The sequence below is a fragment of the Apteryx mantelli genome, chromosome 10 (genome assembly GCF_036417845.1).
Source record: "Apteryx mantelli isolate bAptMan1 chromosome 10, bAptMan1.hap1, whole genome shotgun sequence".
In the NCBI taxonomy this organism is placed as follows: Eukaryota; Metazoa; Chordata; class Aves; order Apterygiformes; family Apterygidae; genus Apteryx; species Apteryx mantelli.
The window spans coordinates 23,840,821-23,856,268 of record NC_089987.1 but is presented as its reverse complement, the minus strand read 5'-3'; the positions used below and the strand labels follow the sequence as shown (position 1 = coordinate 23,856,268).

At 45.5% G+C, this 15,448-nt stretch overlaps 1 protein-coding gene across 2 annotated transcripts; it reads right to left on the bottom strand.

Annotated features, from left to right (window-relative positions):
- Positions 1-5,033: 5,033 nt before the first annotated feature.
- HERPUD1 (homocysteine inducible ER protein with ubiquitin like domain 1) lies at positions 5,034-13,779 on the bottom strand. Of its 2 annotated transcripts, none has more exons than XM_067302754.1 (8): positions 13,617-13,779; positions 11,930-12,007; positions 11,772-11,846; positions 10,503-10,624; positions 10,006-10,128; positions 8,977-9,324; positions 7,558-7,663; positions 5,034-6,651 (listed from the first exon to the last, which is right to left on the bottom strand). In XM_067302754.1, exons 1-8 carry the CDS (start codon positions 13,746-13,748, stop codon positions 6,481-6,483), a joined length of 1,155 nt encoding a protein of 384 aa, XP_067158855.1. In that variant the 5' UTR covers positions 13,749-13,779; the 3' UTR covers positions 5,034-6,480. The 2 variants fall into 2 exon arrangements, with proteins under 2 accessions (XP_067158855.1, XP_067158856.1); XM_067302755.1 differs by having other exon boundaries at positions 5,034-6,648.
- Positions 13,780-15,448: the final 1,669 nt, after the last annotated feature.

Sequence of the window (15,448 nt, the reverse complement as noted above, 5' to 3'; positions counted from 1 at the left end):
CTCGGGTACCCCGGCGGGAGGCACTCGCGGTCGCTGACCCGCCAAGAGAAACCGAGCGGCCGGAGCCTTCCTCCAAACTTCGCCAGGGGAACGGCGCAGGGGCTCAGGACAGACTCCCTGCTGCGAGTGGTACCGGGCTGGCCGATCCCACGTTATGAATCAATGGCCCCATGTTGGAAACGTAAGTGAAGAAAGCAGCACACAACGTGCACTCGAAGTGTCCATCCATCCCAGCTGCGCCAGCTCCTACGAAGCCGCCTGAAGCCACCGCGGTGTCCCCCACGGCATCCTTGCTGCCCTGGCAGGGAGCCACCGACACCTGGAGAGGGGAAACATCTTCACGGAGAAGCTGCAAAGGGCACAAATGTGTCATTACCCCGGGCTGTTACAAAGGGAGCTGAGTTCCTGCTCCTCTTAAGCATATAAATGAAATGGGCTTTAAGGAACACAAGTCTTCTGCTGGCTTTGGTTTCTATCCTTCAGCTCACCCCTCTCACACGTCCAATCCTTCCACAGTCAAAAGGCAGAGGAGGGCTGTTAGAGCAGTGGCTGAGGCCTGGGGAAGGCCTAGCTTTGATATGGGGGCACCCGGCACTGGTGCCCAAGGTTCGGTAAGGGTGAGGAGCACATCCAGCACACTGCTGCAGGCACCATCCAGCGCTTTTGCAGCTCCCATGCTCCTTCACCGCTTCAGATGCTTCCTCTAGCAGACAGCCCGAGCTGGAAGAGCAAGGAAGGAGAGGGGACTCGCGGGCATTGACCTCCAGCAGGAACAGGAAAGCCAGCAATTTTCCGACTACAACAGCAAAAGCATCTGGAATGCAGAGGTGCAGGGAGCATCCCTGCCCTGGAGTAACCAGCCGGAGGAGGCTACGACAGGAGGGACGCAGCAGCCAGCCCTCCTGCTGTCAGCACAAGTCGGGGCAGACTAGCAGGAGGCAGGGCACATGCCTTCCCGGCCTCCTTGCCTTTTTTGGCTGAAAAGTAACACAGTTAAGCTTGCAAGCAGCTTCTCCACTGCACTGAATGAGGCATAGGCACATGGGGACCCATGAGAGGGTGGCGCGGGGACACTGAGCAAGGAAATAATGTTATTTTGCCATTTAAAAATCCAAAGAAAGATTGATTTCCAGCCTGCTGTGCAGTGCTCAGAAAGGGGATGGTGGAAGAGCTTTCGATAAGTATTTGCTGTGCAAGGCTTTGCGTGAAGGCCACACGTGCACACATATACGTGCTCACCACCTTGCTGGGGGCCAGACTCTGCCATCAGTGACTGGGGTTGTTTTTCCCCACAGTATCCAGAGCAGAGGTTCTTGGTGGTGCCATTAATCTTTGCTCTACACTGACCCAAACCTTCAGTGTTATCCTGCAGCTGCTTCCTGAGGTAGCCTTCCAGGTAGCAGGGCCACGTCCTGCTCTGTCAGCGAGATGGGCTCTGGCATCACCTCCAGGCCCTCTCATAGTCCCTGAACCGGTGAGGAGAGGGAAGAGTACCCCGTACCAAGCACAGCCAGCAGCACCAAGAGGGGCTGCAGCAACCTTCTCACACACTGAATAGACCCTGTCTGGGGTCACTCCAACCCACCAGCTAGAGACAGGTGTCAGCAGGGATGTCACAGGGGAGTTTGGCCCAGGTGCTGAAAAGCCTGAGAGCTTTTGCTAGATGTGGCACAGCACAAATTTGGGATGCTGGGCCCTGGCCTTGCAGGAACAACGGCACTGCGCTCCCTGCCAGCACAGCAGACCCACCAGCTAAAGAAAGCAATTGTTTGCTGGTGCCTACAGCACTGACATGAAGGTGATCTGCAGGCTCAGCTCCCTCCACACCAGCCTAACTGAAGAAAAATTTAAAGCAAGCGTACACCTACTGCCCCATCTCAGCATCTTGCAAGATGTTCGTACTAATGAGGGCATGGGATCGCCCTGCTTGCAGGAGCAGAGGAGACAGCAGTAGCAATGCTGGAGGATGGGGAAGAAGCACACTCCCCTCATCCTCCTAGTAAACCCATCTGGACTCATACTGCCCAACACACACATCAAAATGACTTACCCGGGGATCACAGGAAGGCAAGCCAGCTTCGCAGCTAGCCCAAACCCAGCTGCCGCTGTCTCGCCCTGATCTGGCAGCTCAGCAGGAAGAGGCCCTGGTAAATCCCAAGCTGATGCAGGAACCCACTTGTCAAATGTCCAGCTTTGTCCCTCAGAGACTGCAATTAAGTCTCATGTTGTCCGCTGTTGTGTTTTAAGGCTCCAGCAGCAGGAGTCTTTGGATGAAAAGAGACTCAGCTTCGAAAAGAAGTTATTTCACAGTTATGGTCACAGCTTGAAGTTGTGACCATGACAGGTTTTCATATTAGGCAGCAAATAAATTCACAAACTCTTGTTTACAATCATAAGGTTTTAAAAGGTAATAAACTATCACATAGGAGGCAAATAATCCATGGCTTTTTGAACAAGGGAAAGAAGTCTCAAGTATGTTTTTCACAAACTTCCCCTGAAACCAAACTAACATCTTCCCTCCCAGCATCACCAAAGACCCAAAATAGCTGGCGCACACACAGCCCCAGGTGAGCCTAGGGTTTTCACGGGTGAAACTGCTGAAAGCCCAGTAGAAGAGCAGCCAGTTGTGTCTATGCAGCACTGACTGCACTGCCAAACCCAGACTGAAAAAGCATCAAATACAACTTTTGTTGCTGACACAAGAAGCTCTGGGTGGTTCCTTTGCTAGGCAGCACGTGCCAGTGAGGGAACCAGCACAAGGCGTGCATAGGAGAAACATCTTCCAGCAGCTAGCATTTGCCCAATGCTCCTTGGCAGGCAGCTGAGAATTAACCAACCTCCAGCTCTTCACCACAAGCTTGTGATGCTGGCCATAGAGCAGGCCTAGTGTTTTGCCTTCAGGATAGCATTTAATTTGATATTCAGACAAAATTAAACACTAGCAAGAGTCTCAAGTCTGAAGATAACAGTTCTGCAAATCCCACTCTGTCCTCTCATGTACCAAACAGCTACGAACGGATTGCAATCACAAGGTGAAAGAATAAAGAGAGGTTGCAACCCTTTGCTGCAGAAGTGCACAGCTGTTCCGATGTCCCCAGCTGCAGAGGACCAAGGGGAGGACAATGCATGTGCACAGGCAAAATGACTCTGGGGAAGAAGGGGAAATTAGGCCCTTCCAAAGTCTGTGCTGAACAGCAACCTCAGTCTCATTTTATTTATGTTCTGAGAGTTAAGGACAGAAGAAATCCATGGTGATAAACAGGACCTCAACAACTCTTCAAATAAACAATCTTTTAGATGTATCTACGGTGAGAAGAAAAAAAGCCTGAGATAAGGCAGACCATACATTTCTCTCTTGAGCTGTTTGCCAGCAAGGACAAGGATCTGCTCACAATCAGGGGAAGCAGCCAGAGGCTTTCAGAAGACAACGCAGCAGAGAGGCTGGTTGTATTCCACTGCTCGCTTTGCCACCCTGTGGCCAGTCACCACCTCCACAACCAGGTTGGTTTGAGGGATGAACTGGACAGCACACCGATGTCTGAACAAACACATTAGTTGCAGTAGCACTCAAATGACAAGCATGAAGATGTAACATAGGAGCTGGATCACTCAGTTTAAATGTTGTGCCCCAAGCCAAACCATTCTCCCTTTCTGGCTTCTTAAACCCATAACCCCAAAGTTGCAGAAAACTGCATTTAGGAAGGGCCTCAAGAAGTCACCTGCCTGCTTCTGCTGTCCCAGCAGAGGATCACGTTATTCCTTGCTATTGTTTATTCTGTTCCCTGAAAACTTCTCACACTGGAAGTCACCAATGTTCACTTTTTCCTAATGTCTAACCTCAATTCCCTTGACTAATTTAAGGCTTGTGCCAATTGCCTTGCCCACAGCTGACATGCAGGTCATCCCCTTTTCAGTATTTACATATTTGAATATTTCCACTGCTCTTTCTCCAAGCTAAGCAGCCTCAGCTCCTTCCATCATCTCACCCCAGCCATGTTTCCACACCTCCATCATCCCCGCTTGCTTTAGGGCTTTCTAGCTCAGCCGTAACATTAAGAGCAGTGCCAACTGCCACAGAAGCTGAGGGCTTAAAGCTGATTAGAGCAGAATAACACCAATTAGAGCTACAACACACCCAGGCAGCCGGACTCATTCAGTCCGGATCACTGAGCCGCACACCCATCGGGCAGACGCTCCCATTTTGCTCTTTGGCCACCGGTGTTCTTGTCTGGGTGCAGCAGTTTAAGCTATGTAGTGCTTACTTTGATGCAATTTGTCCAGCGCTCTGCCTACCTGCAGTCATCAGTTTCCCTCCTCCCCAATGGCAAACAAATGCATACATTTCACTAAGTCATTAAAAAAATACACTCAAAGGCCATTCCATCCTTCCAGGTAGTTTTTTCCAGCCAGTTTTGGACCAATCTGCCCAGTTTTGCATGGCTTCAGTTATAAAAAAACTCAAAAATGGGACTGCTCTTTTACTCCTACACCTCTGATAACTCTTCAGATAGAGATGTTTCACAGCAAGTAATCCAGAAATTGATTCTTGTTACCTAAACTACTAAAAAACAGTTTCTTATTGCCAAGAAACACCCTCTTGAGACCAGGGCCAAGGCATCTCAGTTGATTTAGGCACTCTGACACACCCAAATTATGAGTAGACCAACCCTGTAAGAGAAATCCATCATCCTCAAAATGCCATGCTGAGCACAGGTGGGCTCACCAGGGCTGGGGCAAGAAGGGAGAGAGGACAACCTCAGAGCATCCTCTAAGGCTTGCTCACTCTAGGTACGTTCTGCTTAAGCAACAAAATTCACTACCTCTGGAACTACTTCAAAGTATTTACAGAAGACTATTGCTAAATTTTATCACCTTGCCTGCCTTCCCTCCCATGCCCCCCTTCCCCTCCTCCCAAAACCAATTTCCAGCAAATTGAAAACATGGTAAAAAAGTACTTCTTGGCAAGAGGTTCAGAAACAGGAACTGTTGGCTCTGAACAATGAGTTATCATTAAAAAAACTTGCTGCAGCAGGTAACATTGACTAACCATCTTTAATGTCAGTCTAACCTGAAATGGCAAGATCAGGCATTACAGATTAAGCAGTTAAAATTGATTGTACACAAACTCATGCATGTTAGCACTGACAACATTTTAATCTTAGCAGTTTTGCCATCTATCAGCAAGCAGCACTGAGGAAAAGTGGTCTGAGTTTCATGACTATTGTCCCTAGACACAGCATGCTCGAAGATAATTTAATCCCTGAGCCAAGGTAATGCATTGCAAAGCCAACAAAAGTCACACTGCACCAAAGGGACCGAATTCCAGCTTTCCAAATGTCTGCAGAATTCCTTGCTTCAAGAGTGTCCATGACCTTTGTGCCTACACAAATTGTTTGCTCATGGAAAGCCACCCAAGACACTTAAAATACTAAAGGTCACTGAAGAATATATTTAGGTAAGGGGCAGGGTTTAAATATTTGCAAGCATCCTTTTCACCTCATGATGCAACTTATCTATCCATTTTTCCACTAAAAAAACAAACAATTCAAGATCACAGCCTGCACTTTGCACAGGTAATCTCCAGATTGTTGTTGAGTGCATACAAGTACAGATATAAATGCATGCAAGTTTTATTGAAGGCCTTAACTGTATTAGAAATGAAAGGCAACACAATGAAGAAACTACTAAAAATTGCTCTGGAGTGAAAATACATCTAAGGTGAATACAGAACTTGACTATTAACTTTATAACCAAGAGCAGTGAAAAAAGTCCATATTAAATAAATTCTGGATATCTAGAATTGAATGCATTTACTTTTCTCCCATGATTTGGGAGTAGAAAAGTTATACCTTGATTTTAAAGTATCTGAATTTGACAACCTGAAATTTAACCTGTAACTCAGCTGACCCATAGATAATTGCTTATCAAGAGGTCACTGTCTTCCCTTTCCCTGCTTTGTCAAACAAGGAAATTGCACTGTATGTCTTTCATAGGAAAATATTTACACAGGAAAAAAATTAAAATTAAGCACTATTATTGAAGCAATTTAACAATAAATCTTTCCTAAAAATTCTGCTAATGCATATCTAGCAATTTATCGTTTGGAGATACTACACTCAGTGTAATTTAAATAGCGTTTGAAACATTCCAACAGGAATCACATTGCACTGGAAGAAGCACTGTGCTTCTCTTACATTTCTGTACACACCTGCCTAGAGCCTGTGCATTATTGCACAGGTTTACAATACCAAGCTTCTACATAGGTACCTATTACACTACAGAATGAAGTTCTTTGGAATGAAGACAAGCACAGCACATCTCAGTCTCTATGCCGGAACGACTTAAGGCTTCTTGCAGCTTTGTTTGCTTGGTCAATGCAAGCCAGAGGAAACGTCATCCATTTTCACTCATGTTTTGGAGCTGATTTAATCAGGTAGATTAAAACTTGCTGAAGCTTCAGACAAGTAGACCAGTGTCAAATCAGTTGCGGACTGCTCCAGGCCCTTCCGGAAGGAGGGATGCAAAGAAAGTCTTGAAAAAAAGCCATGCTGTGCTCATAAATGAAGGGTTGGCCTGCTGGTATTCCAGTAAAACTTGTCCCTCCTCAGAAGATGCCCCTGGCTCATCTACTCCGCCTGCATTTTCTTCCTGCTGAAATAAAGGATATTTAGTAAATGAGTAGCCTTTTAGAAAAATGCAGTTTGACACCTGATTTTATCTTGTTATTGTTACTCTTTCAGAATATGAAAGGCATACTTCTGTACCAAAATATCATCCCTGAACAACCACACAGCTGGAAGAGCAAACTGCACACTATTGTTGCTGGTTTACTCAGGGTATATGTTCAAGAACTCTGTTTAGGACAAATACCTACAGCAAGAAAACAGTGACACACACAAGACCAAAACAAGTGAACTGTTTATACATTTACAATCATCTTTAAATAACATTCACCAACATGAACCAAAAAAGTCAACATGAAGTGAAACACTCAGACTGCTTATACATTCAAGTAAATCCTGTCACTAGATTAGACTAAACATTGTCTTCAGTTACAGAATCTGTTCAGCTTGCGGCAAGACTAGTCTTACTGAAACAGGTATGAACCTACCCCTACCTACTGCAAACACCTGCCTTCTCCCCAGTTGCATGAAAAATCTGATGAGCCTACGAGTTCTGCTACAAAGGTACCTTCTTCTAATCAAGACTTTTGTGGCATAAAATGCCAGAGTTGCATATTTATGATGAATACCAGGATTACACTCTAAAACAGAAATAAATTCCCATTAGATGACAGACTTTCAGTTCCATAAAAAACCACAACACTGTGAGGACATACTAACAGACAGAAACTACAAGATAACCTGCAGCCTGAAATATTTTGTAGAACAGGAATTGACCATGCCAAAGGAAAAAGTAGGCTGGCGATTATTCCACCATGGAAAATAGCTTCTGACAAAAATTTAGAATTTTCCTTTTTGCTACTACCTGCAGTTAGCAAACTGAAAATAAAGCTTCACAGGATTTCATATTCATGGTTTAAAAACAAGACAGTACCTGTAAATTATTGTTCTGATCCTGGTTTACAGCAGCTCGAGGAGGAACATTGTTTGGGAAGGGCTGAACTGGCCTTCGTCTAAATGGAAGCCATCCAACACGATGCCTAGGAAAGCAAATAGATTTATTAATACTGGTGAAACACTCTTGCCTGTTACATCAGGACAGTTCAAGTAACATCTGACTGCTCAAAGACTTACAAACTGCAAGTTCAACATATTGAGATCTAGTCTGCCCTGACCCATGGAAACACTGGAAGTACTTTCAAAGTCTTCTCTATTGACAAAGAAACTATGAGGTAGAAGCAGAAGATTGAAGATCTGGTAGAATTCAAAGTAACAGGTATAAAGCTGGAGGTTGTGCTGCTTAATCAAGACCCTAAGCCTGCTGGAGCATGCTGATACAGGTACGAGGAGAGCTTGGAGTTTGCTTTAAGTGTTAGGCACACCCCTGGGTAACTTCTCTGCGCTCACCCTAAGAAAGCTGCACAACAAACAACTTAGGACTGGCACTGTCTCACAAACATGCAACAGGCCATAAAGAGCTGCTTAGGAAATCAGTGTCACTGCAGCGACTGCACCTTGCAACCTAAAACGCAAACTGTTTACAGTTAGAATTTAATAGTGATAATCCTAAAATGTAAGGACTACTAATGAAGCAAATAACTCTCTAAATTTTGCGCAGACTTTGGAGAGTGAAAAGCTGAATGTTTGAACTGTTTCACAGTATCAGCTTCTAGACCTACCAACAGCAATTCAAAGGCCAGTATTACTTGTTTCACTGGTGGTCAAAAAATTTAAGAGGGGACAGATTATCTTTCCTAGACAAAAGAGTCCAAATCTACCAGCTGAAGGCCTGTCATCTTTATTGACCTTATCTAAGAGATGGCCCAAGTTTTTCCTCTAGGAAGACTGGAAAACTCAGGACATTCGTACTCAGCTTAGTTTTGTCTGCTCTCCAGAGAGGTAGCACCCAGCAGAAAAACCCATGTGGCTACACGACTTACAGATAAGGTATGAAATTCTCTTCCAGCCAGACTTCATGCAACTGTTTCCAAACAGGCAAGTGTTACTTACTACATTTGAACCTACACGTGGGTCCAAGAGTTTTCAGGGACTTTACTGAACTACTTTCATTTCAAACAGTTCTCTAAAGAAAGCCAACTATGCCAGAATAAGCTTTAACATGACGAAGTAACATACCATCCACTATCACCCACTCTTCATCCAATCCAGGAGCAGGCTATAGCTATATTTTTAATGCTAAACGCTAAGTTATACCAGGATAAAAGGAGTGCTTCAACTTTTCTGCATAAGAGTCATATGAAACTCAAATACAAGAAAGCTCAACACAGTAGAGCTTAATATTTCAATGACGTGTTTTCAAATATAATACTAAATATTAATATCATACACTTACAGATACATCAAAACAGTGCCACCCATAACGAGGAGAAATCTGCTGACACTGGAGTAGAAATAGATGATGTTGACAAAGACATAGAAGAGTGTTGCTGAGTAGAGCCAGTCCAACCAATCTCGATTGCCACCCTCCTCCTCTTCCTCCATGAGCGGACCCCCTTGGGCATTCATTCGTAGGTTTTGGTTGGCTGCTGGGTTAACCTGCGGAGCAACGTTCTGGTTTCCAGGCTGATTTTGTGCAGGAAATGGGTCTGGGAGAGGAGCAGGGGATGTCACTGGTGCCACTGGTATCTCCTGAGAATGTTGTGTACGGGATGGGTCAGCAGATGCAGCAGTAGAAGCCAAGCTGAAAACCAGAGAAAAGTACAGAATAAAGCTTGATCAAATGCTTTTACATCTGATGTTGGTATTAAAAACTGCTCAATCTGTTAAAAGTGTAAAACTAGAGTCACATTATATATGCAAGTAAAAATCAAGTTTATCAACTACAGCAAGGTAGAAGATGCAAGTTCTGGTTCTTCCTATGACAACAGTTGAGTGATGACTTGAGCAAGTCAACCCATGCCACAGTTTTACCTTCAGTTTTACAAATAAATTCAACACTTTGTAGAAGCTTTCCAATACCTTTAGATTGCTCAGAAAGCATTTTTACAATCCTTGGCTCTACCTATGACAAGGATTTACAGTCAGTGGTCTATAACCTACTTTAAGTAGCCAGAAAAAGATGGCACAGAGATAAGGCTCATCAGCAGGATTTAATTTACTCTGCAGACAGCTGCCCTCCCAGTGGAAAAAGTTCAAAATCTGCAAATTGCAAGACTCAACCACTGGCCTATACAGTGAGCCAAACACTAAGTGACAGTTAGAGGCACATGCCACATGTATTTCCACACCATGCAATATAAGGTACAAAAAAGTGTATCCCAACTGAGTTGCATCAAAAGAGAACTGCCACAAGCTATTTCCCTATATTAGTTTCTACTTTCCACAGGTAGGTTTTTTTTGTTTTTTTTTAAAGAAAACTTACTATTGCATGTAATATTGTCTTGCATAAATCTGCTGAAACCAGGACATCTGAAGCATGCTGTAAGTTGTGTAAGCAGAGAACCCAGAAGCCACACTTCGGAAGGGATGCTGAGCTGTTTCAAGCCTTGTTTGAAATATAAACATAATACAGCTGTTAATAAACACAGGACAAACTGGGAGACTGTTTTATTACATGACACATTCAAACAGCTTCTGCCATTTTGTGCATCCCAAACAAAATTCATTCATATTTTTAAGGCATTTAACAAAAGCATCTCTTTACCCACATGAATAAAGGGAAGATTTTCAACCAATAGGGCAGAGCATTTCCCTTTAGCTTCTTCAGTGTCCACTAAAGCTTATAGATCCTCATCACCCTTGGCCTATACGCTATTGGCTTAATATCGAACATGTGACATAAGGGGCTTGTATTCAAAAGTCTGCCCAGATTGACAACATTTTAAGAACCTGACTGATGTATGCAACAAGCATGTTTACCTGGTACTAGCTTCCACTGAAGCCTGGCTGTCAGAAGAGCATCTCTGTCTTTCACCATTTGAGGAGGATACAGAAGGTTCTCGACTAGCATCTGGCAGTACTTTTGGCTGACCAGTTTTAACCTGGGGGTAACAAAGCAGTGAGGACTTATTCAGAACACTAAGAAAGTCTTACGCAAAAAAGGTTACACCACACTGAACAGTTTTAGAAGCACCATTACACAGTTCATACACTTCGTCCTGCAGCACCTCCCCTCTAGGTGCTGTCACAGTACTAGCACTGCTCTTAATCACCATTCCACCAGCAACTCATCAACATTTTAAAGCTCCTTAAAAGTGACTTGATTTTACCCTTTTCACTTCCAAGATATCTAGGTCTATATTTCCTAATTCTGTCACACATACAGTCAGGTCCTGTCTGGTTATAAAAATGCACTTGGAAAAATACAGAGAACTGCACTCAAAACAGTTTGACTTGTTAGCTATAACGTGTTTATACTTGCACACAAACTGCTGTATAGAGATGCTAAGTCAAGAGCTTCTCTGTGCTAATGTATCTGTACAACATCCAGACCAGAGCTGGCTCACATCTGGCAAACTCCAAGCTTAAGCAGACTAAACTCAAATTGTCTATAATGGAAAATATAAGCGTACTTTTAAGTACGCTAACACATTCTTGGAAGTAAAATACATCTTTGGCCATTTGGTATCTATTGCACTTAACACCAGTAAGTACTCAGTTCAAGTACTAATGCTTATCTTTAGCTTCCTGTATGCTGTCTTTCCAAGTCTTTAATGAGAGCAGTTAGTCTTCAGCTAACGGTCTTCTTTCTTCCTCACACTCTGATATGGGGTCCGAAGTCCTTTTCTGTCCTAAAACGACTATTTTCTGCCCACAAGCACAGTCTTTCTGTTCAAAAGACCCAGGCATGTGACAGGTTATACACTATTTAACAAAACTGAATTTACCAGATATAGGCTTTGCCTGGTACTGAAATGCTGTATTTTACAGCTAGGTTGTAGTTTTGATATTTCTCAGCAAATGCCATAAAAATCTTTACTTATGAACCATAAATCAATTTGTATTGAACTTATTCAAAATAGTTTTCACATCTCTAACCAACAAAACTACCACCAGAAGCAATGCTGTTATTACACCTGCAAGAAAAACCCTACAGCATCAGTGATATTTAAAATAGCCATTACTTTCCATTCTTCGGATAGTCATAAACTCAAGATTCAGAGTAGTATGTTAAGTCAGTACGTCTACCTTTGCATTGGTTTCTTGTGCAGTCGCAGGATTCTTGAGGTTGTACACCAGATGAAGAGCATGCAATTCCTCCTGCTAAAACATAAGTGAGGGCATGTTAAAAAGCAATTGTTTTACCTCACTTGAAATATTAGCGCAGCATAAAAGAATTTTTATACCTTCGGCAGCAACTCTCTCAGATAATGATGATCAAGCAGTAGCTTCCCAGAGTAAATCAATCTTTGGTCCTCTTCGGGCTTTGAGGGAAGACAGAGTATGGTGGTTACTTACTCTGGCAAGTGCACACAAACATTAGACATTTGCATTATGCATAAAATTGATTAATACAATCTGTGGCCAAATGGACAGATGCTTGCAATTGTAAGTACCTTGCACATTAGGTTGCATGCGGAATTGTGCACATGCAAGAACTTGGCTAATACGATTAGAACAGTTGATTACTGAAGTGCAAAATTCCTAGCACTGAGATCTAAATCAGCAGGAGGATAAAATGCATTCCTTTAGCAAAGGACTTGCTACATGCCAACTCTTTTACAGTCCTGACAAAAGCCTCTGTGCTTCTTGGAGAGGTTTGCAGTACTGTCTAATCTGAGCAGCGCTAAAGGAGCTATCAAATAAAACTGTTAGACCCTTTGAGATGAATCTGTGCAGCTGTTCACCTAAAATCCTCCTACTGCTGCAAAACAGTCAGTGAGAACATAATCTTGTTTCTGGGCAATCACCCTCCCCACAGGAAAAGTAAGTCTTCACATAGCTTATTGGAGCTTTCATACATGCTAGTAAGTCACATCTCAAGTGGCCGCTAAAGAAGTTCACACATGTGATGCAATGCAGTTAGAACCTAGAGCAGCATCCAGAAGCTGGACGAGGTGGCTTGCTTCCACTGAACTTAGTCATCAAGAGGCAAAAGCGTATATCCTCCAGTGAGAGCGTTTTGTATGTGAACTTATGCCAGCTGCCCATCAAGCGAGACGAACAGCACTACATGTTTACTGAACTTTCATGATGTCAATCCGCAAGATCATGTGACTTAAAGCAATTCGGACTTCTGCATTTGAAATTTCAGAGAGTTCTGCAAAGTCTGTTACAGAGCTATAAACCTACTGAGCTGCTGTCTTCAAGGTCTCTCATTTTACAGTGCAAGAATCAGCTTTCAAATGCTGCTTCTATTAAATCAAAAAGGTCTCTCAGTCCACTGTCTACATCCAAGGTATTTTATGAGATTTCATAGATACTGTTCAACAGGAAACCTTGCAGATACACAGTTTTTGCATAAGCAGTAATATTTATCGACCTTGCCTGCAGTTCAGATCAAATTCTCCCAGAAAAAGTAGAAAAGTTTCCAATCATATGCTGTAAACACCTCGAAAGTACACCCAGTGCCCTATCAGGCAAAGTTAATATTTAACAGCGGTTAAACAAGAAACCGAATTAACTCCCAAAATAACTTCCAGCGCAGTTTACACAAGTTTCGCGTCTATATTTATCAGCAAACAACGGGCAACTGATGCAATGTGGTGCATGACCCCCCCCTCCCCCGGATCATTTGCAGAAGCAGGTGCTGGAAACGCTCCCCCCCCTTTTTTCCCCCCTCCCTCAATCTCGCTAAGGACTTGCGTCACTTGGCCGAACCGGCGGCGGCCCCGGAAGCACCGCCGAGCCTCTCCCCCGACTCGGCAGCCGGAGACTCGCAGTCACCCCACCGGGGCGGCTCCCGCCGGGCCGGGGGTAGCGCCCGCAGCCGCGACGGACTCGCCCCCGGCGACCGTTAGGGGCGAGGCGGGAAGCGGCTCGCGCACGGGGCCGACCCCGTTAGAAGGGGGGTGTAGGGGGGTAAGAACTCACCGGTGCCTCGGGAATGAGGCGGCGCAGCTCGGCCTTGAGGCGCCGCACGGTCCAGGCGGGCTCGGCGCAGAGCCGCAGGTCGGGGTGCCGCTGCGTGGGGCTCTTGACGAGCAGCGCGAAAGACTCCTCCATGGCAGACGCCCTCCCGTACCCGAGCCGGCAAGGTGGCGGCCGCCCCTTGGCCGCCGGCGGGGCTTTATAGCACCTCGGGTCACGCCCCAGCCCGCTCCGCCCCGCCCCTCAGCCTGGCCGCGCTGGCTGGAGTTGATTGGCTGCGGCGGGAGAAGAGGCTGCCACGTGGGCCAATGGGAAGGAGAGTCGCGTGGAGCCCGACAGGAGGGCGGTGGCAGGGAGCAGCGGGCAGGACGCGTGATTGGGCGGTGCCGAGGGGAAGAGGGGGGTCTCCGGGGCGTTGCCGGGGCGCGGGGGGGGGGGGGTCGCCTAGGGGTTACCATGGCGACGGGGCCTTGGCCGGGCCGGGTGCCCGGCGAGGGGTTTGGCGGCCATTGCGCGGTGCCAGCGGTGCCCCTTTGCGCTGGAAACACGGTTATCCGTGCCTTGCTGCTGCTCGCCTCACAGATTCTGGCTGTAATTTCCAAACACCAATAACACAGCCTCCTCTCTCACTTCATGGTCTTCTCTTTCCTGAAAAGCAGAGAGAGGCTCTGTGGTGGAGGTGTTTTAGTGAGCTCTCTGCTCTCTTGTGTGTCACCTGCTCGGACCAAAGCTCCGTAATACATTGGCTGCGGCTGCCAGGCCAGTTTAAGGGATTCCTGGCTTCAGTCTTCTCTTTCCCCCTCCTCTACAACAGCAACGCAGCTCTCTGGGGGGGCTGCAGTGTGCCGGATCTACAGGCTGATCCAAGTGAAACATCACCTTTTTTTTGATATTTTACCAGATCTACACAACTCCCTAAACAATTTTGTTCCTGAAACTGGGTGGGGGGAGACCACAACAGCTTCTGCATGGGTCCAAAATAAGCGTGCAGGGGTGTGCAGGCTGTTGGCGAAGTGTGAGAATTCCTTAAGCTACCACTGGCAACAAATTTACTCTCCTCTTGTAGAAGTGCAGCTTCAGAATCCTCTTTCAGATACTCATCTTCCTTCGAGACATGATCCAGCAACAGGAAAACCAGTGGTAATGATACTAATGCACCAGGAGAGGGGTTTTGTGTACTTTTTAAAAAAAGAAGTAAGAATGTGAGAAGTCAGTTGTATCTATCTGCACTACATATTTACTCTGCTTGTTTCATTAGCTGCTTAGTACTCTTTGGCAAACATACCTGTTGCCCAAAGGCACGGATAGATGATTTTGCAGCCAATAGCTGATTTTGCAACCAGAAAAGACGCTCGGCCACTGGGGCTCATCATCCCTCAGCTTCCTGAGGAAAATCTGTGCCCACAGGGCATTACTGTCTTGGGAAACAACAAATAAAATCGGAATGAAATGACCTGAGTTTAAGTTTGGTCTGACGGACCATTCACACCCGCCGGAGTACAACAGCACACCTTGCATGGATGAAGAAAGCAGGTGGGCCCATTCCTGTATGGCATCCTTCCCCTCAAAGACTGCTGCAGGAATCAGAATAGCTTAAGAGCTGTAGAAGAGCCGTGCTCCTCATTTACTCTGCCCTCGTCTATCCTTGAGCAGACTCAGCACTAAACGGGAGGGACTTCATTCCCCAATCCCAACCACTAAGTCAACTCGGTAACCACAAAGACAAGGAGAGATGGCCTAAGACTGTCCCTGTGCCAGCAGGGACCGTGATCTGTGTCCCCCAGCTCCTGTTGGCAGTGGAAGAGGGAAAGCCGAATGAAATGTCAAAGGGCATC